At 50.0% G+C, this 21,509-nt stretch overlaps 8 protein-coding genes across 8 annotated transcripts; 5 read left to right on the top strand and 3 right to left on the bottom strand.

Annotated features, from left to right (window-relative positions):
• Window positions 1-192: 192 nt before the first annotated feature.
• GL50803_0091480 (STU2-like protein) lies at window positions 193-5,331 on the top strand (the record flags this gene model as incomplete). The annotated part of the gene is made up of 1 exon (XM_001705737.1): window positions 193-5,331. One exon carries the CDS (start codon window positions 193-195, stop codon window positions 5,329-5,331), a length of 5,139 nt encoding a protein of 1,712 aa, XP_001705789.1.
• Window positions 5,332-5,341: 10 nt separating this feature from the next.
• On the bottom strand, window positions 5,342-7,294 carry GL50803_004644 (uncharacterized protein; the record flags this gene model as incomplete). The annotated part of the gene is made up of 1 exon (XM_038046115.1): window positions 5,342-7,294. One exon carries the CDS (start codon window positions 7,292-7,294, stop codon window positions 5,342-5,344), a length of 1,953 nt encoding a protein of 650 aa, XP_037902137.1.
• Window positions 7,295-7,611: 317 nt separating this feature from the next.
• On the top strand, window positions 7,612-10,746 carry GL50803_0017053 (Ankyrin repeat protein 1; the record flags this gene model as incomplete). The annotated part of the gene is made up of 1 exon (XM_001705740.1): window positions 7,612-10,746. The coding sequence occupies one exon, from the start codon at window positions 7,612-7,614 to the stop codon at window positions 10,744-10,746; it is 3,135 nt and encodes a 1,044-aa protein (XP_001705792.1).
• Window positions 10,747-10,839: 93 nt separating this feature from the next.
• On the bottom strand, window positions 10,840-11,820 carry GL50803_0017054 (Acidic ribosomal protein P0; the record flags this gene model as incomplete). The annotated part of the gene is made up of 1 exon (XM_001705742.1): window positions 10,840-11,820. One exon carries the CDS (start codon window positions 11,818-11,820, stop codon window positions 10,840-10,842), a length of 981 nt encoding a protein of 326 aa, XP_001705794.1.
• Window positions 11,821-12,159: 339 nt separating this feature from the next.
• On the top strand, window positions 12,160-13,824 carry GL50803_0017055 (uncharacterized protein; the record flags this gene model as incomplete). The annotated part of the gene is made up of 1 exon (XM_001705743.1): window positions 12,160-13,824. The coding sequence occupies one exon, from the start codon at window positions 12,160-12,162 to the stop codon at window positions 13,822-13,824; it is 1,665 nt and encodes a 554-aa protein (XP_001705795.1).
• A 111-nt stretch (window positions 13,825-13,935) lies between these two features.
• Window positions 13,936-14,493, top strand: GL50803_0017056 (Ribosomal protein L6; the record flags this gene model as incomplete). The annotated part of the gene is made up of 1 exon (XM_001705745.1): window positions 13,936-14,493. The coding sequence occupies one exon, from the start codon at window positions 13,936-13,938 to the stop codon at window positions 14,491-14,493; it is 558 nt and encodes a 185-aa protein (XP_001705797.1).
• A 21-nt stretch (window positions 14,494-14,514) lies between these two features.
• On the bottom strand, window positions 14,515-15,300 carry GL50803_001890 (3' exoribonuclease, putative; the record flags this gene model as incomplete). The annotated part of the gene is made up of 1 exon (XM_001705747.1): window positions 14,515-15,300. One exon carries the CDS (start codon window positions 15,298-15,300, stop codon window positions 14,515-14,517), a length of 786 nt encoding a protein of 261 aa, XP_001705799.1.
• Window positions 15,301-15,580: 280 nt separating this feature from the next.
• GL50803_0017058 (uncharacterized protein) lies at window positions 15,581-18,700 on the top strand (the record flags this gene model as incomplete). The annotated part of the gene is made up of 1 exon (XM_001705748.2): window positions 15,581-18,700. One exon carries the CDS (start codon window positions 15,581-15,583, stop codon window positions 18,698-18,700), a length of 3,120 nt encoding a protein of 1,039 aa, XP_001705800.2.
• Window positions 18,701-21,509: the final 2,809 nt, after the last annotated feature.

Genomic DNA, 21,509 nt, shown 5'->3' with positions numbered 1-21,509 from the left:
TTTAAACCTTTAGCAGATCATGGACAGCGCTGGACGGAACTGCAGCAGGAGGTGATAAACTGCTCTGTGATCCGCGTAGCTACAAAGTTGTCCTGGCAGAATAGCAAGAGCGCATAGTCGTTATCACCATCTTCTTTTTCATTGCTCGCAATTTAGATGAAGAAAATTTAAAAAACAAAAACAGAGTGGCCAATGCAAGCTGCTCCAGCCGATGATAACTCCGGGAAGAGTGAATGGAAGATAAGACTAGAAACAATACAGGGCTTGATTAGGGAAGAGCCATCCGTGGCCATTGCGTCAGTTAGCGATGTGTTTCCCCAGTCACTCAGAGACTCGAACTTGCTCTGTCTGAGTGCTGCACTGCAGCTACTTGAGCGGATTAAGGACGAGCCAGAATTGCACTCTTGGCCCGTCTTCTACGAGATTGTTTCTTTGCTGATCTATCCTTGTTGCATCCATTCCAAGAGTAATGTGCGTGCAATGTCGATGGCTCTGCTCCTAGATTTCGAGAAGCGGTCACACGATATAGTCATGGGAGTGGTAACTAGTACAGTTCAGAGTAGCAATCCGACTCAGGCCAAGGCAGCGCTGATAGCTCTTACAGAGCTTATCAAACAACAAATAGAGCACTCATCGGCACGGGGAAAGCAACTAGACTTCACCGACGTGATTTTTCTGCTAATTCAGACTCTCCAGGCCAAGGAACCAGAGGTTAGAAAGGCGTCGCAGGAGGCAATTGCACAGGTACTCACGCTAGACTCTAAGGACGCTCATGATCTGATGGGGATACTAGAGTCAGAGCTCCCTAAAGCACACTTCCAGGCACTTCTTAGTGCAATAGCAGATAAAACGAAGGAAGTGGACCAGGGAGGTGGACCAGGGGGGCAGCGAGGGATGAAAAAAGGTACCACAGGGCCTAGACAAGGAAGGGGGGATGCTAGGCCTGAGAACCCGTCTTCAGCCCTGCTGCAATCTTCAGTAGACGGGGGTACCCCTGCACTCCAAGACTACTACTTTCCTACAGTTGACCCTGGGTGGGAAACGATTCTCCAAAACACTTCTTCGAAGTGGGAGGAGCGATGCAATATACTAAAACAGATCTATGACGATTTAGCCAGCCACCCGCAGCCAAGAATCCCTCCGACAAACTCGTGGAGCAATCTTACTAAAATAGTAAAGCACCTGGTTGACAATGAATCTAATAATGCGTGCTGTATTCAAGCTATCAGGTTGCAAGGACTCATGGGAAGCGTAATCGAAGCGTTTCCTCCCCAACTTGCTAAGCAATTTTTTCAGTCTTTAATAGGAAAGCTCAGAGAAAAGCGGCCCGCTATTGTGTCTCACTGCAACAAATCTATGATGGCTCTGTTAATCAATAAGATAACGCTCACAGAGGCCATGACCGACGTACTAGCTGCGCTCAGCAGCAAGTCTCCCGACCAACGACAGGAAATGCTGATCTTTCTTAAGCACTGCTATGGATTCTCAACAGAACTGGGGGTTATGACCAATGTTTCATCCTTTCTAGAAGATTCATTCGAAGGGTACTCTTATTACTTAAAGGCTTCGGGTCTCAATATTAGGAGTAAGGATCAGTTGCAAAGCTTTATCGACTCCTTCAGGTCTAGGATCACGTTAACTACAAAGGCTCTTGGAGCCCTTAGCAAAGCATCAATGGGGCTTGTTTGCGATGCGTCACAAGGGATCCGTAACGCTTGCACCGAGATGCTTTCTGCGTGCTGCATTCATCACATCCAGTCTCCGCAACATTTGCAGGTCCTTTCTGACATCCTTTTCCAGCCTATGATAGGATATCAGAAGAATGCCCCTGTGTCCACCATCATGGCCGAAATTATGCGCTTCAATGCGCTGTCCACTGGTGGTTCGTCGACCGAGGTCCAGAGGTTGAAAAGTCTTGTTTTGAGTATTCAGGCCGCAGTCAACTCTGGACTTATTCCTAATGTAGATCCCCATCCTCCTACTGCCCCTGCCACCACAGCAGCAACTCCTGTCTCAACCACTGCCCGCACAAGGTCTCCTGGGGTTACTCCAGGGATAAGGCGCACTCCGTCTCGTCCAGGGTCAAGCGAGCTGGCAGACAGGAAGTCTCCACAAATACAGGTGTCGCGTACTCGCCAAACAACAACGCCCACCACCAAGCAGCGTGTCGTTAGTGGGACGCCTACTGTACCTACTGTGCCCAGCCTCAGTGGCAATGTGGCTGGCACTACTCCCATCTCTACTAGACCCCCGCAAAACACGCATAAGATATCCGAGCTTCTACTCAATCCCCTCGATGTCATCTCCGAAAGCCTTATTCTCGCTGATTTTCTGGCAAAACCTTATCGTCTTTCTAGCATCCTCATTGACCTGACCAACACTCTCCTGCTGGCAGGACCTGAAAGCATATGCCTGTTAAATCTACAAGAGTTTATAGACGGCCTGTTTGTGACAGCCTGTGAGCTTTTTAGGAACTTCGATATCAATCTGCTGCAGCTGGATATGGCATCCATTAATCACTTCTTATCCTTAGCCTGTGACTTTGCTTCCAAGTGCACCATTCATGATCTTCTAACTTTTTTACATTCAAAGGGAACAGCCTGCAATTCTCTCTACGTGCTTAAGATTTCGCCCCATTCGTCTGGTACTGCGGAAGGACTTACCTATCGTATGATCCAAGCAACCTTTGTGCAGCTCTTTGAGTTCTTCTGTCGATACTGTGTCCTTTTATTTTCTTTATCCTTTAGTACTGCCAATCCATTTCCTAATTCAAGTTTATTGTTGCCCCCAGACCTGTTTACCAAGATTGCTAAGACCTTAGAAACTCTTCTTGTGAGCTTTTTTACACCCTCTCTGCCAGGCTTGACTAAAAACTCTATCGACACTATAGCTCCTGTGCTTGTGCGAATTGTGCTTCTTCTGAAAGCGTCAACTGGTGACTGTCCTCCCACCTCAAAAGACAGTGATTGTACGGAAGCCCTTACCACGATATCGAACACCATCTTTCCTCTGTTTGTTAGTCTATCACAAGAGCCCAGACATGTGTTTAACCTCACTTCCAGTGAGGTCTTACTACTCTCGGATCCAGACAGCCTTCAGGTTCCAGTCAACATTGTCGAGCTCTCAAACTGCATAAGGTCTATCTGCTCCGAGATGAGCAGTAAGAATGTGCCTCTGTTCCCTTCTGTCAATCAAAGCACTAGTATTTCCTGGTGTCTCACCACCACTATTGATTTCCTGCGCATGTATGAGCGAGATGAGCGAGCACTCGAGTCCTTACAGTCGCTGTTTAGAACCTTTCTCTTAGTTTTGCAAAAGGATGTGCCGTTTACTGTGCTGTCTGCGCAATTCTCGCATGGCTGTCCTCCATCTGTTCAATCCATCATTGCTTCTATGATACCCTTCCATGACGTCGATACAAAGCTATCTAAGATCATCTCTCAGCTTTCTGTACCAGAAGAAGAAATCAGCAAGTCGACTGAACCGGTAATTACGGCCATGAAGCTGCTCATCAACCATGTGCGCGACCACAAGGAGCTTTTACACTCTTCTCTTTGCCGACTTCTTGTACAGCTGGTTGTACGCATCTTAAGGATACATAGGGATAATGCTATTGGAGTCATACAGCCATGCATTGGAGCAAGTCTTGGGGTAAGCCTGAGCAAGAGTGCTATCAGCGCACTTAATACAAGTGTCAATGAGCACATAGGATCTAAGCTGGTCTATCGCCTTGTACGCTACGCAGCAATTGTACTGCTGGAATGTGTTGAGTCACAAGGGTGTTCAAAGTTTCTGAGCAGCCATGACGCGGCGACCATTCTTGTTGAGATAGGCTACTTTTGTAACAGGTCATTGATTCAAGGGCTTTTTGTTGATGAGACAGAGGAGATTGTGACTGACGTTATTGAGCTTTACATCGGGATAATGATGTCTCTACTTTCTAATGGAAACATCGAGACGCTCGCTAAAGCAAATATGAGTCTACTCCTAGAGGTCTATGTGACCCTTATGAGCTTTACCTGCGACTATTTTGTTGCACGGCACAGCAATGACGCAGAAGACCTTAATGCAGAAATTACGGCAATGCCCGCGCTTGTCTTTCGGTTTATTCCTGAAAACCTTGCTCAGCATGGTTCATATTTATTACACTTGCAAAACGAAGTCCTTACAAAAATGTTTATACCCATTACAGATTCCTTACAAAGCCAGATCAATCCAGCGCGCAAAGAACTACAAGGTGATAGCAATGGATCAGCCACGATGCAGCTCGATCCACTGAAGTTCATTCAGATGCTTGCCACCTGCTTCAATACTGCTTGTGACCACGTCTTGACGTATCTTCAATTAGAGCACGGGGTTTCTCCAGAAAATGTCTTCTATCTACTTAATCCAGACACAAACAAGGTATTTGCAGATATGTATCACCGCTCCTATGAACTTTACGGCGTGGACAGCAAGGATGTTCGCCTCTGTTTGCGCTTTGTGAGATCAATGACAGAAACGTATGTGAAGTCGACAATCGGCAGTGGCATCATTGACCAACTAGAGATCATCCCTCCTTATTATGAGATATTCCTTACCAGTCTAGGATATCCAGGAACTGGATACAGCATATCTCATAACAGCGATAACTCGCCAATGTCACTGCAGGACAGTGCTTCATATTCTGAGGACAGGTCAAGGGATAGTGCCACACCTGGTGCTCAAGCTGCACGACTGATTGGGCCCCCCTCGCTGCATAATGATGTTGCCCACCATGCGGCAGCAGAGATTGCCAACTATATGAGCAGTGCTATTGCAACCACTGAATCTGCGAACGCATCTATCTCTAGACATAAATCCAAGATCCCTGGATTTGAGAGCGGCGCAAGTAAGGTCGAGAGAGAGCGTCTAGTAACTGCCCCTGCCGGGTTCTCAAGGACTACAAAGCAGGTCTCTCTAAAGGCGAACTTGTCTCTTCTGCAGACTTCCCCCAAGGAGGCCATCACTCAGATTCACGAGTACGCCCTGCGGGATGCTGGTCTAGATAGCAAGGCAACCGGAACGGAAGAGGAGGGAGAGTTCACTGCATATTTAGAGGGAAGCCTGGCTCCTCTTTTAATTAGCTCCTATAATATGGGGGAGAGCTCGGTGATGAAGCTCTTAGTATCTCTCAAAAAGCAACACTCCATCTGGATAGCTGAGAATAAGATCAATGTAATCAAGACGGCAAGGCTAAGCAAAACCGGTAAAGTGAAGGGATCTATTACGGATACACCAGGTCACTCACAGCACGCGTATATGGATTGCCTAAATGCATTGGAAGCAGAACTAAATAAGAACTCTAAATGACTTTTCCTGATTACAAAGGTGAGCTGTACCTGAGTATACTGTGTATAACAGACCCTTCATTGAGGAATGAAGCCAGCGGGTCTTGTCCACGCTTCTGTTGCTGGGATTCGCTTGTGAACGAGATCTTTATGTTCTGCAGACTAAGCATTCTTTTTCCTATTAACTGTCTTCTATCGCCTTCATTGTCGAGCATCTTGTAAAGGTTCTGGACAAAAGAGCAAACAAAAACGGCTTTCAAAGGTAGGCGTAACCTATGTCTATTTGTAAGCCTATCCGTAAGGCTCTCTTCCACTGTGAAGTTTGAGTTGTGAGCAACTAACGAGGAGATGCCTTTGAGAGTATCAGAAAATAGAGTAGTGATGTACTCATTGGCTACAACCTGTTCTATTAGCTGCGGAATCATGAACCTGTATTCCAGAAGAAGGGAGTCAACGGCTGTACAGAGAGAAAGTAAGCACTGCAAATCATTAGACGAGTTGCTGAAAATGCAGTTGACAAAGGCGTGCACATTAGCTTGCAGCAGCGCTTTCACAATTCCAAGCATAGAGGCCTCGACAACAGCTCCATTGTCAGTCTGACACAGCTCCTCTATTGGTACATCGTCAGACCCAATGATGGTGAGGTGCGCAGTCGGTGGCAGGGCACCGTACACCTTTCCAATTTGGTGGTTAGTTGTGCTGTGAGTATTCTCAGGATCCATAAAGTAATCTGGCGGATAGTATCCATGTGTCTTGAAATAATGAAAGCTACGTATGTCCCCAGCCACGCAGAGCAAGCGCGCTACCGCTGTGAGTCTCTGTAGAGTTAAGTGCAGTATTGGTGGATGCATGTAATCTCCTACCAGAGTCATTGAAAAGTCTCCGCTTTGCAACACATCTATGAACTGCTGAAAGATATCTACCACGAAAATGTTGTGCTGTTTCATATCCGAGACAGTGATAGTCGCGCCAGAGGCATATATAGGACTGTCTTGGTACGAGTAGATGGAAACAGCGTTCTGGTGTATCCGTATCATAAGGCATCTCACAGCGCAAACCCACAGGTCAACAAGGGAGCGAAGGGCGTCCGCCTTCATGTGAATATGATCAGCAAAGTCGCACAAATCTGTGTATGCTGCAGATTGGTCTGAAAATGCGATGATTCTAGTCAGCTCGGGAATCGCCTCAAGTGTACTTTCGACTATATAATCAATGTCCAGTAGTAGTCCCTTTATTAATATATCGGCAATCCCTCTGGTAAGATCTACACAGGTGATCGTGCGATTCGTATATGAAAAGGAGCGGATCAGACATGTGAGCATCCTGGACCCCATGCCTCCTTCACGCCACGCAGAGGTTATCTTGGAGGTAACCTCCATCGTTCTATTTAATTTAACTACAAACAGCGCTTCCAACAAGGTCTGAAAACAGGCGTATCCAGACAAAGACACAAGGCCATCAAAGGACGCTGGGAACGCAAGCAAGTAATTGATAAACGCTACTAGGTGCTCGTGATGCAAAGTAAATGATGACAAGGCTGCTGTAACTACCTCGAAGAAGTACCGGGTTGATGGCGTATTAAGCTTTTCAAATGAAAGTATCATGCTTTCTGTGTCTAAAATGGTGATCTCTGTGAGCTTTTGGAAAATTCTACTTAGAACAATGGGATGCTTGAACATAAGCGCTGCCAATGCAATGCTCCCAGTGCCGCAGTCCTGAAACGCACTGACGAGGTTGGTCTTAACTGTCTGCAGCGCGCTCTCAGACTGGTTTTCCTGATAATAGACCGTCACCATCACCTGCTGTATCACATTCTGATCGTCCATAAGGTTCATCACGGGGGGATAGAGTGATTTAATGGCGGCCGCGAAATACGGCCTAGAAACTAGAGAAATAATATCTTTGGCCCTTACCAGATTCTCAATCTCACTAATTGGAAGAATAGAAACAGGTACATCAGTAGATTCATCTAGAATGGGTTTCATTTTTAAAGTGATTTACGGCACCCTGACGTTTGATATTTTAAGGGCGTATATGCCTGTGCCAAGGAGGGGAAATAGCGGGCGAATATACTAAATAAGATGGCCAGCAAGGAAAGAAGAATACATCCATCGGTTAAAAGAACCTAATTAGGGCTAATAGAAATTGCTTAGTGAACAGAAAACTATACGGCGGTCCCTATGTGATTGCTAATAACGATAGTACATCAGTGAAACGTCCAGAGTGGTCTGGGTATCGGTTTTTGAAAATTGCGCCAAAATAAAAAAAGGTGACGCACGCAGAAAATAAAGGAGGCACATAGATGAAGGTCCAAAACTATTTGCAGTGGTTCAGGGCGTGTGAGGTCGGAGACATAGATGCCATCGTGGAGGCACTGCCCACGTATGCAAAGAAGAAGAACAGCCGCGGTGACACTGCTCTGATCCTCGCGTGTAAACGCGGAGATAGGCGCATAACAAAGCTTCTTGCCCCCATTGAGCACGGCATCTGCAATGACCGCGGCGAGAATGCCATCCTCACTGCCATCAGGTACGACCAGCCTGGCTGCGTCTCGGACATGTGCATGTACGAGATAGCTACCCGGCTCAAGGACGGCTCTACGCCCTTGCATTTTGCTGCTGCAATGGAGAGCCTAAGGTCCATCGTGCTGATGCACGGTGCGCTCAAACGTGCCCGCGATAGTGCCGGAATGACTTCGTTCGAGTTGGCGTGTAGCCTGGGAAAGACGGAGTCGGTCAAGAAGCTAATCGAGCTGGGGAACCATATATCCAAACACGATGCTGCTCGTGCCATCAAGATCGCCAAGGACCACGGTTTCCAGAATATAGCCGATTACATTGCGTCCTTCGACTTCCCGGACATAGACCCTAGTGTCATTACTGCGAGCATGCGTCTCCTGCAGTCGTCGAAGGTTTCGTCGAAGGCCTTGGCATTAGTTGCTGAAATGTCGGCTCAGGAAAAGGCCAACGTGATCATGAGCCACTCTAAGGTGATGACCGAATCCTTCAAGAATGAGGTCGTTCCTCCAATGGAGGGTCTCAGCGAGTCTATGCGTCTAGCTCAACAGAAGGTCTGCCAGGTCGTCAACAGATATGAGATAGACAAAAAGAAAAAGGCTATGGAAGATTTCGTTAGTAATATCGATGAGCTGGCCTCTGAGCGCGAGAAGGAGAGGCCTCCATCTGAAGAAGAGGTCCTTGCGGCCAAGGCCGCAGAACGCCGTGCAGAAGAGCAAAGGGAAGCCGACTCCATCCAGCGTAGGCTCGCTGAGAATGCTGCGGAGCGATCGCGAAAAGCGGCTGAGCGTCTCGCCCTTGCTGAGCAGGCGGCTGCCGAACGCGAAGTGGAGCTTATGAAGGCTAGCGCCTCTCGCCTGGAGGCCTTGTCAGCAATGTTTCCAACCGACGGAAATCCCGAATCACCCCCGCCTCTGCTTCCAGTCACCCTCGCCCAATTGACCGCCTATCCCCCCTCCGCTGACGTTAAGGGCACAGTTGAGGATACTCTTCGTGCGTCTGCTCTCGATGAATCTGTAGAAGGGACAGCCGGACCGATCAACGTTGGCGCTGCTACTCAGGATGAGGTCGATGTTGATGATATCATCAATCAGATATCGGCTGCCGGAGTAGTAAACGATGCGTATGAAGCATACTCCAGTGATGACGAGGGCGGTCAGACAGAGGACTCTGTGTTCCGTGCTAACCAGCGAGTGGGATACACTGTTCCGGAGGGTGTCGAGCATTACGGTTCGGGGGAGCCAGCAAACAACGGCACTTGCGGCAGGGCCGATATCAGGCTAAGCGCGGAGGAGATAGAGCGTGAGCACGAGGAGCTGCGGCGTAAGCGCCAAGATATCCAAGAAAGGAACAGGGCGTTCCACAGGAACGAAGATGTCATCGACTCCACAAATCCGTTTCCGCTAATAGGCACTTCGGTGGAGAAGCACGTTCCGTTTCCTTCCGTCAGCAGTCACGAAAAGTTGGATCCCACACTAATCGTTCCTAGACAGTACACGCCAAAGACAGACGCCAAGGGCAGGCCTTTACATGAACGTATTGACCACTCTAACTCTCCCTCCAGAAGCATCCTTGTTACCACACAGGGGAGCATACCCCCTGATCCTAATGCTACTATGGGCCCTGCTCAGATTCAAGGAATCTTACCTGCCGATTACTACGGCATCAGGCTTTATTGCACCTGCCCCGAATGTACCGCCAAGCTTACAGAAATAGCCTGCCAACTGCATGCCAAAGATAAACGTATTGCTGCCCTTCAAAACGCTCTCGAGGAAACACGTGCGTTCGCTGCAGCTTGCGTCAGCCAGATGCAGGGGTGCGCCAATTGTTACCAAATGAAGAATCTAAAGGCAGCTGGCTATACTGATGACTCTGTTCTGATAAACACGGCCACTAATACTGCGCACCTGGTAACCAGTGCATCCCCAGGAGGCATCTATGTTCAAGGAAATCCAAATGCATTTATGGCTAACAGCATCGCAGCCAATCGCTTCACAGGCACGGTGCGCTCTGCAACACTTAAGCTTGAGGAGCACGGATTTATTCCTCGGGCAGCAGACCGTCTTCTTTTCCCGCGCACACATGAAGATGTGCTTGGGTTTCATACTTCCCCAACTCAATCTCGCAACCCAGATCTTACAAAGACATCTAGCACAAGGAAAGGCACCTCCACTGTTAAGTCACCCTCTAAGACTCTCGGATTCAATCAACTTCTTGTCAGGACGAGTTCCGGGTCACCTATTACGAGCAGCAACGTGTCCACAAACTCCACACATCGTACAGGCCACAAGGTTAACTCGGACGTGCCTTTACGTAGCACTACTTCCTTAATTGATTATAGCGTGTCTCCTTTTTGTAATAAGACAGAGCTTATGCTGGCAGCGAAGGGAGGGAACATCACGGAGGTGCAGAGGCTTCTCGATACGCAGCGTGGGGAGGTAGATGGCTGTGGCCGCACGGCACTAATGTATGCGGCTGAGTACGGTCATTTGGAGTGCGTTAAATCGCTTCTTGAATATGAAGATTGTGTGGCTGACAGGGATGGTATGACTGCGTTGATGTATGCAGCCTCTTTCGGACATCTTGCGTGTGTAAAGGTACTTGCAGAGAAAGAGGCGTCGTTTAAGCGCCCACAGGATGGCGCAACTGCACTGATGGCTGCGTGTGCGAACGGATTTGATGAGATTGTCTCGGTTCTGCTCCCTCTTGAAAAGAAAATGCAGACCGTTGACGGCCGCACCGCTTTAATGATCGCTTGCCAAAATTCCCACCTCCCCTGTGTAATGAAGATGCTGCCTGACGAGCACGACCAGATGACCGCAACAGGCCGCGATACCCTCTCCTATGCACGCGAAAGCGGAAATGCTCTCATCATCCACGAGGTTGAGAAAGTGTTCAGACAGGCGCAGCACTTGATATGATTACGGAGTAAACCCTCTGTGTAGCTCTGGATTTGGTGCGAAAAGAGATGCGTTGCTCAGCGTTCACTCGGAGATGGAGCCCAGCAAGATCGCCTAGTCAGACGAGGACTCCTCCTCAGAGGAAGACGAGTCGCCGCCGAACATCCCACCGGCACCGACAATCTCGTCGTCGTCAGACTCCTCCTTCTTGGCCTCCTCAGGGGCAGCAGCCGCGGCGGTGGCAGCCGCAGGAGCAGCAACGGCAAACTTACTGGGATCAGCAAGGATCTCCTTGACACGCTTAACAAGGGGAATCTCGGTGACGTCAGCCTCAACACCTGCACCGATGAAGCTCTTGGCGGTATCCATGAAGATGTGAGGAATGGCAGGAAGGCACGGGAAGTTGGCACCAAGAGCCAAGGAGACGAAGGCCTCCAGCCCAGCATTCCACTTGGCCTCCATCACAGAGTCGTCAATCTCAAGCACGGCCGCATCATAGATCTCGCCATCGTCGTAGAGATTGAGCGCGCTCATGGCATAGAAGAAGGGGTCTATCTCAAGCCTCTGAAGAAGCGTCGCGTGGGAGGGCGTAACTATGTCACCCTTTTTAATCAGGTTGACAGGGTTGACGATTTCTATCTTACCCTTGTTGATCTTCGTGTCGATCCCGAGAGCCGCATAGAAGCCGTGCTGATCAGGCCCAGATTGCGTGAGCATGGGCTCGATGACTACATCAGCCGGTGCGACAATCCCCGCCTTGGCGGCTGCCTTGCGCTTTGTCTTCTTGAACGCCTTGAGGATCGCAGACGTGTCCCCATTCGTAAAGACAAAGGCCACGTTGAGCTTTATATACGGAAGGAGGTTCTTGAGCTTGTCGTCGTCAAGCTGATTGATGACGCGCTTGATGATCGTGTTCTTCCCGGCCAACAGTTCAGCTTTGCCTCTGAGGAGGCGGCGGATCTGAGCGATCTGGAAGGAGCGCACGTTGTCGACGCTGACGAGGACGATCTTCTTGTACTCGGTCAGACACCTCTCCAGCTTCGCAACATACGCCTGTCGCCTGGCCTGCTTCGCAGTGAGTGGGGCAGCGGACATTTAACCTACGCACGGAATCTATAGATGTCTCCAGAATCAAAATTAAAATGGATTGCTTCTTAAAAGATGGCCGGAAGAGAAAAAGATCAAAAGCAAGGCTAGAGCCATGGAGCGCGGATCTGCGCTCTGCCAGATACGCCGACAGAAAGCACCAAGGAAGGATGTGGATCTCCATGTCTGCCGTGTGCGCGCATATCCTTTACTCAATCTGTGTGCGGCTCCCCGGCTGTCCCCCCTTCTGGGGATACTGTGGTATCTGTTTGAGGCAGTCTGCACAGGTGCGCCTTTTTCGCCAATTAAAAATGGAATTGATAATAGCCTCCAAAAAATAAGTCGCTCATGGTAGACAGTTCGACCACCCAAGCCTCTGCAGTAGAGCAGCTTCCTGAAGACGAGAGGGTTGAGCATGTCGACACTGAACAGCTTTCTGCGGCATCTGCGAAGAAGATCTCTATTGTGCTCAAGGGAGCTTCGTCTACCGATAAACCTGAGTCTGATGACTGTAAAGGAGAGGAAGACAATCCTCACAAGGAGAGCACTACCCAGGACTCTGCCTCGGAAGCCGATAAAAATGCAAAGAAGCCCCGCAAAGAGCGCCTCCGCTCAGAATACCCTAAAGTCATCGAGCCTCTTCCCCCCAAACCCGACTATGGGCCCGTCGAAAAGGCTGTAAAAAAGTTGGACGACAAGATTGCAAAGTCCAAGGAGACCGTTGCCTCTATCATTGGTGAGATCAGCTCTCTGGACGAGAAGCTTAAGAACCTCAGCTTCGACGCACTCAGTGAAGACCTGCGCAACCGCCTCAAAGCGGCACGTGACGAGTTCTCTGCTCTTCAAAGTGTGAAGAAAGAGATATATGAGAGACTAAACCCCGTCACAGCCAAGATTAAATCTATTATAGGAGATGGTCAGGGCCTTAAGAACTTCAACACCATAGCGGACCAGCTTGCAAGACTGAAGTATGAGTCCGAGCATACATCCATGACTCCGGAAGAAGAGAAGAAAACCCAGGCCAGCATTAAGAAGCTCTCTGAAAAGGTCAAGTGCCTTCCGAAGGTTCGTGAATTAGAGGAGGAGCGCGCATCAATCGAGAAAGAACTAGAGGAGCTGAAGAAGAAGATTGATCCTGTAAAGAAGCAAAGGGACCAACTTGAAAAAGAGGCTAATGAGGCTCTCTCTAAGAACAATCCTGATCGCCTTGATAGGTCTGTGATCCTCGCGAAAATTAAGGAGCTGCGAGCAAGAAAGGACAAGGAGAACGAGGTCCTCGACACGCTTTACTCGGAGAAAAGGGCCATTACAACCGAGTACAGAACTGCCATGCGCGCGTACACTTCCGAGGAGAGGCGCGTTGAAGCCCAGACTAGCTACCGTGGCTTCCTTCGTAACAAGTGGAAGACTCTCTGCAAGCTTATCAACGGAGCCGGTGCCACCATCACCGAGCAAGGTGACGAGTCAGGTGAGTTTGTCGTCTCTTCGTACCCCTTGACCGATCTGCCCAAACGAGCGCTGCAGCGTTCTGAACGTGAGGTAGCTGCAGATGAACGTGTCACTGACAAGTCTGCTATTGGTCTGGCCATCGTTGAGGCAGCGAAAGCTAAACTGGCTAAGTGGTGTGAGGAGGCCATTGCCACTGGGTCGTTCGGGACAACAAAGACGGTAAAAACGGGCAAAAGGACGGAGGTCATCCTCAATAAGGATCTCTGCGAACTCCTCAATGTCCTAGACATAGATCATAGCAGTGTTTCATCCAAGGAAGAGGTCACGAAGATACTTAAGATGTGTAGGGGAGAGCTCGATGATGATGACGAGGAGGCAAAGGAACAGAAGAGGCTCGCGGAAGAGGAGGCAAAGAAGGCTGCAGCAGCGGCAGAAGAGGAAGCCCGTAAGAAGGCGGAGGAGGCTGAAGAGAAAAAGCAAAAGCGTTTATCGGAAATTAACGCGAAGATAGCATCGTGGATTGACGAGATGGTTGAGTTCAAGGCCGTCATTCGCTTTGCCTGACGTGGTCACCTAGTGGCTTGTAAATCATTCTCCGGTTTGGGCTTTCGTGAAGAAATATGCAAACAATTTTAAATCCGCTTTCGATGCTCTTTTTTTAGAGGTCGCGAAGCAATGCCCCTCTGTTCCTCCATGACGATCAAGGTCCCGACGGACGTCGAGTGCACGATCAACAAGCGCGTTGTAACTGTCAAGGGCAAGAAGGGCACTCTGGTCCGAGATTTTTCCCATGCACCCCTCGACATCACCCACGCCAACGACACCATCAGCGTCGCAGTCTGGTTCCCTCGCGGCAAGAGAAATGCTCTCCCCCGCACCATCTGCTCACACATAGAGAACATGTTCAAGGGCGTCACGTATGGATTTGAGTACAAGATGAGGCTGGCATACGCTCACTTCCCCATCGCGGCTACCGTTGTGGACAACAACAAGGCCATTGAGATCCGCAATTTCATGCACCAGATCAAGACGCGCCGCATCGAATGCCTTCCGGGCGTCACCATAGCGATGTCGACAAATGTCAAGGACGAGCTAATCCTTAGGGGCATCTCCATAGAGGACGTTTCGCATACTGCTGCGCGCATCCACGAAAGCCTTAAAGTTCCCAACAAAGATCTCCGCAAGTTCCTCGACGGCTGCTACGTCTCCTCCCGCGGGCTCCAGGAACAGTAAATGATGCCTGCTGTCGGTTTACTAAGTGTCCTCGAGCGGATTTGGTACCTTGAGGTACCTTCCAACCGTTGGATGGTCTGCTTGGCGTTTCGGGAACGGCTCCACCCTACTCACAATATCCCCCAGAGGCACCCCTGCTTTGGTCGGTGACAAGTGATCAAAAAGGTTTTTACTCAGGACATCGCTGCAGGAGCTCGCCAATACAAGAATGTCCCGAAGCTCTGTGGAATGGATGGCTGTCGAGTGAACGCAGGCCAAGACGTCTCCTGTGATTGAATCTAGAACGGCTGTAAGGGCTCCACTGAGGCTTCTTTCCTCAGTCTTTGAGGGATCTATGAGCATTGTTCTGGAGTCTGATGTTCTGGTGAAGCCTAGAGACACCGCACATGGGACATATGGGAGCGTCACTCCTATCGCCATTAGCGTAAGCAATATGGCATTACACGCAGAGGCCACTGCACTACCGTCGTCAGATAAGATAAGGAGTGAAAGCACAAGTAAGCTTCGGCCCGAAACACAGAGAGAACAGGTCTTTTGCTCAGATAAAACTACACTGGACAAGACGCTACCTACTAATACGCGTATATTCGAAGTAAGCCGATAAGCATCTGCGACTGTGGGCAGCGCTTCAACAGTAAGCTTGAATGGTGAGTTCTGAGGTGCATCGAGGTAGACAGAGGCAATAAGATCTGTGCCGCCAAGGCGAAACCGCACGGATCCTGTTGAGGTAGATATACAGTTGAAGAGCACAGTCGGCTCCCGGTGCTCCAGTTTTTCTCGTCCATCTGGGCGTAGCTCACGAGCCATTTTTAAAAGATGTGAGAGTCTAGGCTGTTAGAGGCCTCGTAACTCCCGCTAGCGATTCGGTACATAGCATAGTTCTCATCTAATAATACACTAATATTGCCTGACAGTAAATCTAGCACTCAACCTCACTCTGTCTGAAGAGACTCTGATACTTTTCCACTCAAACATTTCATAGAAACGCTGTAACCGCCACTCTATGGGGTGCCTTGCTAAGCTACTGGTATGCAGCCAGATTTAACTCCCACTAAAATTTATCCTACTTTTGAATATAGCTCTGTTGATGGATAACAGGGAGATGGCGCTAGATACTACGCCGCCAGAAGCTTTTGTGCAGCCCAGGCCACAGCTGGAACCGAAGAATCAGCTGGCTAACGATCTTCGTGAGGCTATCACCAATCTTTACTCTCAGGCACAGAAGAGCACTACAAGCCAGAATAACCCAAAGACAACCTTAGAAAAGTTTGAGGCCAGAAAGAAAGCGATAGATGAAGCGTACACTGCCATGAAAGACATGAGTGCAGACATTTCCGACATGCAAGACAGCCTCCACCAGTCCGTGGAACTCGACCCTCTTTTATCCCTCTCTGGAGACAACTGTCCATCAAGAAAAGGATTGCCGAAGGAAGTCACATTTAGCAAAGAGCGCCCAACAGTCATTCCGGCCGCCTCCCTTTCAGAAAGTGATATAGCCAGGATAACCCCTAAACAGATATATACACTGCTGCAATCTATGAACGGTGCAAACGAGTCTATAAATAACCAGGTCATGGAGGGTTTGGTAAACTTGCGACAAAACATGGCCAAAGTGGTTGAGGATAATAATATCTTAAATAGCGAATTAATGAAGTTACACGAAGAAAATCAACAAAAATCAGCAATGCAAGCCTATCTTGTCTCATTGCTTGAAAAGCGTGAGCAAGAAATAGAAAATCTCAAGGAAGCTATCAAGCATTCCGAAGACATGGAAGGAAAGAAGAATGAGGAAATCCGCACATATCTGTTGAAGTGCGATGAAATCAGGTGCCTGTCTGAGCGAACTCTCCGGGAGCGTGACACAGTCTTAGATGAACTGAAGGCAAAGATGTCCAACACGACTGCTGATTATAAACTTTTAGAGGCAGAAGCCGACAGGACAAGCCGGGAGCTCATAGAGTGCAAGGCGCGGCTCCAAACCGCGGAGTCTCAGGTAATCTCTCTGAACTCAAAGCTAACTGCATTGGCCAGTACATCCGAGACTGCATTACTACGCAAAGAGAGCGAAGTTGAAAAGCTGGAGTTGGAGATTTCCAATTTAAAAGAGGTTATTCAATCCCTTAACGAGGAGAAGCGCAATGAGGCGGACATACAAGCCATGCAGAGGCAAGAGATCCAAGAACGTGCAAATAGCGACATCCAGCGTATTGAAAAAGAAAAGCAGGACCTCCTAGCGCAGCTCTCTAACTTCAATGCGGAGAACACTGCTCTATTACTAAAAAAAGACGAAGACATTGGATCGCTGCGCAGTGAATATGAGACCCTTTCAGGAGAGTATAAGATTTACAAAGCCACTATGGAAGCTAGACTCAAGCTGCTTGAAGACAGCCTTGAAAAAGTCAATGCTAGTGTAGAACGGGTCACTGAAGAAAAAACTACTTTACTTAACACTTTAACTGCAGAGATGCAAAGTGTAAGAGAAGAGAGCAAAGCCGCGGTTCAAGCCGCTGAAGCGGACACAGAGCTTATTCAGACTCGCCTAGCAGAAACAATCAAAGAAAAGGATAGGCAAATTAAGGAGTGCAAGAACAACATTATTGATCTCCAAAACGAGCTAACGGAATTGCGTAAAAACCAAGAGTTTCTCATTGCCGACGGAAATAGCACACAGTCAAGACTGAATGCACAGTTAAAGGGACTCTGTAGTCGATACGCAGTGCTCCAGGCCCAGAGCGAGGCTGATGCTGCATCTCAAGAGGAAAAGCTAGCGCAGCTGAATTCAGAACTCTCTCTGGCAAAGAAAGTACACGAACGGTACGTTACAGATACAGAAGAGCGAATAGTTATGCTGAATGAGCAATTAGAACGCAACAAAAAGGATTATTTAGCAAGTGTTGATGAAAAGGATGCACAACTAAGAGAGTTATATACTGTGCTAGAGCAACAAAAGGCTCAGTTCAGCGAGTTGTTGGCAGAAAAGGAACACGAATTAACACGACTAACAGATGCAAACGAAGACATGAAGCAGAAACGGAAGGAAGAACTGGCGCAAATGTCTCAGCTGCAGTCTCAGCTCGAGCAATCCCACGCAAAGTGCAATGCCACTAGGACCACTGGGGAGATGGAGCAATTGAAGCTCCAGTCCGAGTTGGAAATGGTCCGAGCCAAATCAGAGATAATACAGAAGACTAACACTACAGAAGTTGAGCGCCTGCAAGCTGAACTTTTATCTTCGAAGAGCATGCTTGCCGAGGTGAGGACTGATTTAGAGGCACAGCTAAAAACTAAGGATGAGATGATAGAAAAACTTCAGGAAAATATAAGTGCTTTAAAGGTTGAACTGACTGAGACAACTATGGACGCCACTATAAAGATACAGGAGCTCAATGGACGGCTAGAGATGCTGCAAGAAGTGCAGGTGACAGCAGACAACACAAGGATTTCGGATGTCGATCAACTTAGGCGACAGCTTGAAGAGCAGCAAGAGCATGCTAAGAAGGAGATAGCACACTATAGGCAACAAATTTCTAAGCTGATGGAGGACTTGGCAGATGTCAACACACGATACGCTAACTCTGTGGAGAAACGCGAAAGAGAAATAATTAGGCTCAAACAGGAATCAAAAGACGAGGCTCTTGCAAACGCAGCCAAAATAACTAATCTTACTACTGAGCTTTTGGGTGCAAAGCGTCGAGTGGAGAAGGAACAAGCTACAGTAGCCGAACTTTCAAGCCGGCAGTTAGCGAAAATTTCAGACTTACAGGAACAACATGGAAAAGAACTAGCAGAGAAAGATGGGCAAATACAAAAGCTTCAGGCGACTCTAAAGAAGCTGAAGACAAAATATACTGAAAATATCACTGAGCTTAAGGCAACTGTCTCTGCTCTCATGACACAGAATGGTTATAGTGAAAATACGGTTGATAGTGACGGTTCCCTTTCCGCAGCTAACCTCACGTCATCTATCACGGTTAGCTCGCTGAATCCGGGGGCAGCCACGTATGCCTATCCGGCAAGCGCATTTTCTGAGCCATCCATGACTCCAAATGCTCCACAAGGACAGGAAAAAATGATGTTACAGTTACCACAAGCAGGAAGCTTTCAAGGATTAATGCTTACACCGCGCATGAACAGCATAGCTAATGCATCAGAGTGTACAGCAAGACATGCTATTTCTATGACCCCAGGCTCAATGGGGGCCATGTGAATTACTGCAGATTGATGTTGTGTTCTTATATACTGATGAACATTAGTACAAGTTAAGTTCCTGTTGTGGTAAGCATGGAGAGATTTACTTAAGCGTATAGTCAACTGTACCAATGGGGTATCGAGGTTGATCTGCTAGTCGCTGTCCAAGTAATCCATTTACTCTCTGTTTCACTGAGATGGGGCTTATCATTTGCTATCTAAGTAAATCTCTCCATGCGAGCCATCGCTCTGAGTGGACCTCCCGCTCACCTTCCGAGACCCGAGAGCCGGATGTCCTAGATCCCCGTGGGAGAAGAAGAAGGTTTGCCCTATCCTCTTGGGAGCTGCTGTGCTTCTCGCAGGGCCTTCTAGGACCTCCCCTTCCGCCGGCTGGTTGTGGGCAGCCAGGACTCGTCCGCCTCTGTCAGCCAAGCACCCCAGGGGCCCCAACTTGCCCGTCGAGGGATTCACATAGGTCACGTGTGGGTCCGTCTCGACAAGCGGGGCGAGTGATTGGTGCCATTACCAGCCTCGAACGCTCATCTGCATTCGCTATCACCTCGAGGGAGGGGGCATAAATCTTCCCCGTCAGAACTGGACGACATCCGACTTTCGGATTCTGGGTCTCAGCTAGTGAACGAGCGAGAGGTTGTCAACCTAGGGCGGCGGTGGCTCGCATGGAGGACCTGGTCAGGCAACAGCTGACAAACTAGCCTCAGTGCAATAAGGTAACTGGCTAGTTTGAGAGGAGCACTTGGAGGCACCAGACGTTGCTGGCTGGGGCTTTGGAAGTGGGAGTCCATCGGGGGCATGGGGCTCGTCGCCCCTAGGAGAACCAGTGGCTGCCAGGGACGGCGTCTCGATCGGACCGTCCGATTCCGCACCTACCAGCACATCTTCAGGAGGCCTCTTCTCGAGTGCATTGTATGCGCCGAGCAGTTTAGAGCCGCCCTCATGGACAGCAATCTTCTGTTTCTGGTCTTGTAAGATTGCTCGTTAGAATTGAGAGAAGAGGGTATGTGTCTGTGGCACTGTCTCCCCCACGAATAACTCGGGTTGCCCGCTGTCCATATAACAAACTGAGCCGCTGTGGAGTCGTTCTTTGCATGGAGCTTCCCACAATAATCGCCCTCGGGCAGAGTAAGAACCTGCCTCGCTCTGTGGCAGCTGGCAATTGCAGAGCTCAATGAGGAGACCAAGTACGGTAAACCGGCAAGGACGCGAGCAAATATATTGAATGGACACGCAGCCGCATAGGCGCTGGCCGTCGTAAGGGTGCCCGCTTAGCACTGACAAGAAGGCACAGAGAAGCATGGCGGGCCAAGTCATGTAGCCCACCAAGTGGATGCATGATTGCGCAGCCCTGCTATTGCTTCGGCGACATGCCGTGCACGACATCGCGCGCAGCAGCACCCCGTCCTCCAGGAAGAGATTGCACAGGGCCAGGAGGCCATGAAGGGGAGCGTGGGAGCCCACGCCCAGCAAGAGCACTCCTTCAATCTGAGAAGCCAGGATAAAGCGGTCGTCGGCAACGTGAGTGGCGCCGCCGTATCCTTGGTGTGTTCGACACTAGATTAGAGACGGAGCGGGCACCACCACTAATGAAAGTAATCACCGCCGGGGATCAAGCGTGCGTCGCTGCAACGTTGGGAACGCGCGCGAGCTTCTTGTAAGTAGCACAGCTGGCCGATGCAATGGCTGGAAGGCGCCGTCAAGAGCTGTGCAGCAAGGCCGGTAACTACCATGCCCATGCCTCGCGGAATAAGCGAGCAAGCACGCTGCCACCAGAGTCACAGAGGTCGGCTATATGACCAGTGCGGACGTCGGCCATGGCCTTTGGCTGCACGTGAGGGGGAAGCGCGGCAAGTCCCACTAGTATGGAGGACACACCAAGGAAGGGCCAGCTCGCCTTCATGACCAGAGGCCGATGCGGGTGGGTCTAGCAGTTGCCCGTGCCACCGCCAGAGCGCCTTCCAGCCTAGTCAGAACCTTACCGTAGTTCATGGTTGTTGGCAGAGAGGAACGCCTGAGGCTTCAGTGCCCCTGCCGCGAACGGTGCCATCCGTGGAAACGTATAGTAGAGGATGAATGGGCGGCTCTCGTCTGCTCAAGCCCATGGCCCTATGGATTGGGGCAGAGGGACACGCGGGGCCAGAAAACGCAAACATGGGGGACGGAAGCCTGGACTGGGACCGGACGACCGCCCCGCTCTCGGTCGTGTGGTCGGACGTGGAGCCGGCGATCTACGAGCTCAGCGAGTCGTTCCTCTCGCTCTTCGAGGACGAGCTGGGCGCCGACGAGGCGAGGCGGGCGCTCCTCCTCTTCCTCCACAACGGCGGCTCCCTTTTCAGGCAGGTCCTCAAGCGGTTCGGCGTCCCGGCGAGTGCGCGGTCTCCCTCTCGGACTTGAGGGCGGAGTCGACGCAGAACGCAAGCAAGCAGCTCCCGCCTCCCCTGACCCACTGCATCCAGGTCCTGCATCTCGTGCTGGCCTCCCTGAACCTGCGGGGGGTCACCGTCTTCGAGCACACCGTCTACGATCGCCTGGACGGCTCAGTCGACTGCTCGCCCTACCTCCACACCTTCGAAGGCTTCGTCAGGGCTCTGGTCCACCCCCTTGCGCTCCTACTCTCCAAGCTGATCCAGGCAGACGCGGGCCCGCACAACAACACCTTCAACAACGCGATCGCCCGCTGCGTGGCTTGCTGCCGCCCGGTGGCCCTGCTGAGACAGGCGCTCCTCCTCCTCCTGGGCCCGCTGGGCGACCACAAGCAGGCCCGGAAGTGCCGGAGCATCCGCAGGATGGCCCTGGAGGAGCAGGGCAGCGCC

The sequence above is a fragment of the Giardia intestinalis genome, chromosome 5 (genome assembly GCF_000002435.2).
Source record: "Giardia intestinalis strain WB C6 chromosome 5, whole genome shotgun sequence".
Classification (NCBI taxonomy): domain Eukaryota; phylum Fornicata; order Diplomonadida; family Hexamitidae; genus Giardia; species Giardia duodenalis.
The sequence above is the reverse complement of the archived record's forward strand: the minus strand, read 5'-3'. Positions and strand labels throughout refer to the sequence as shown.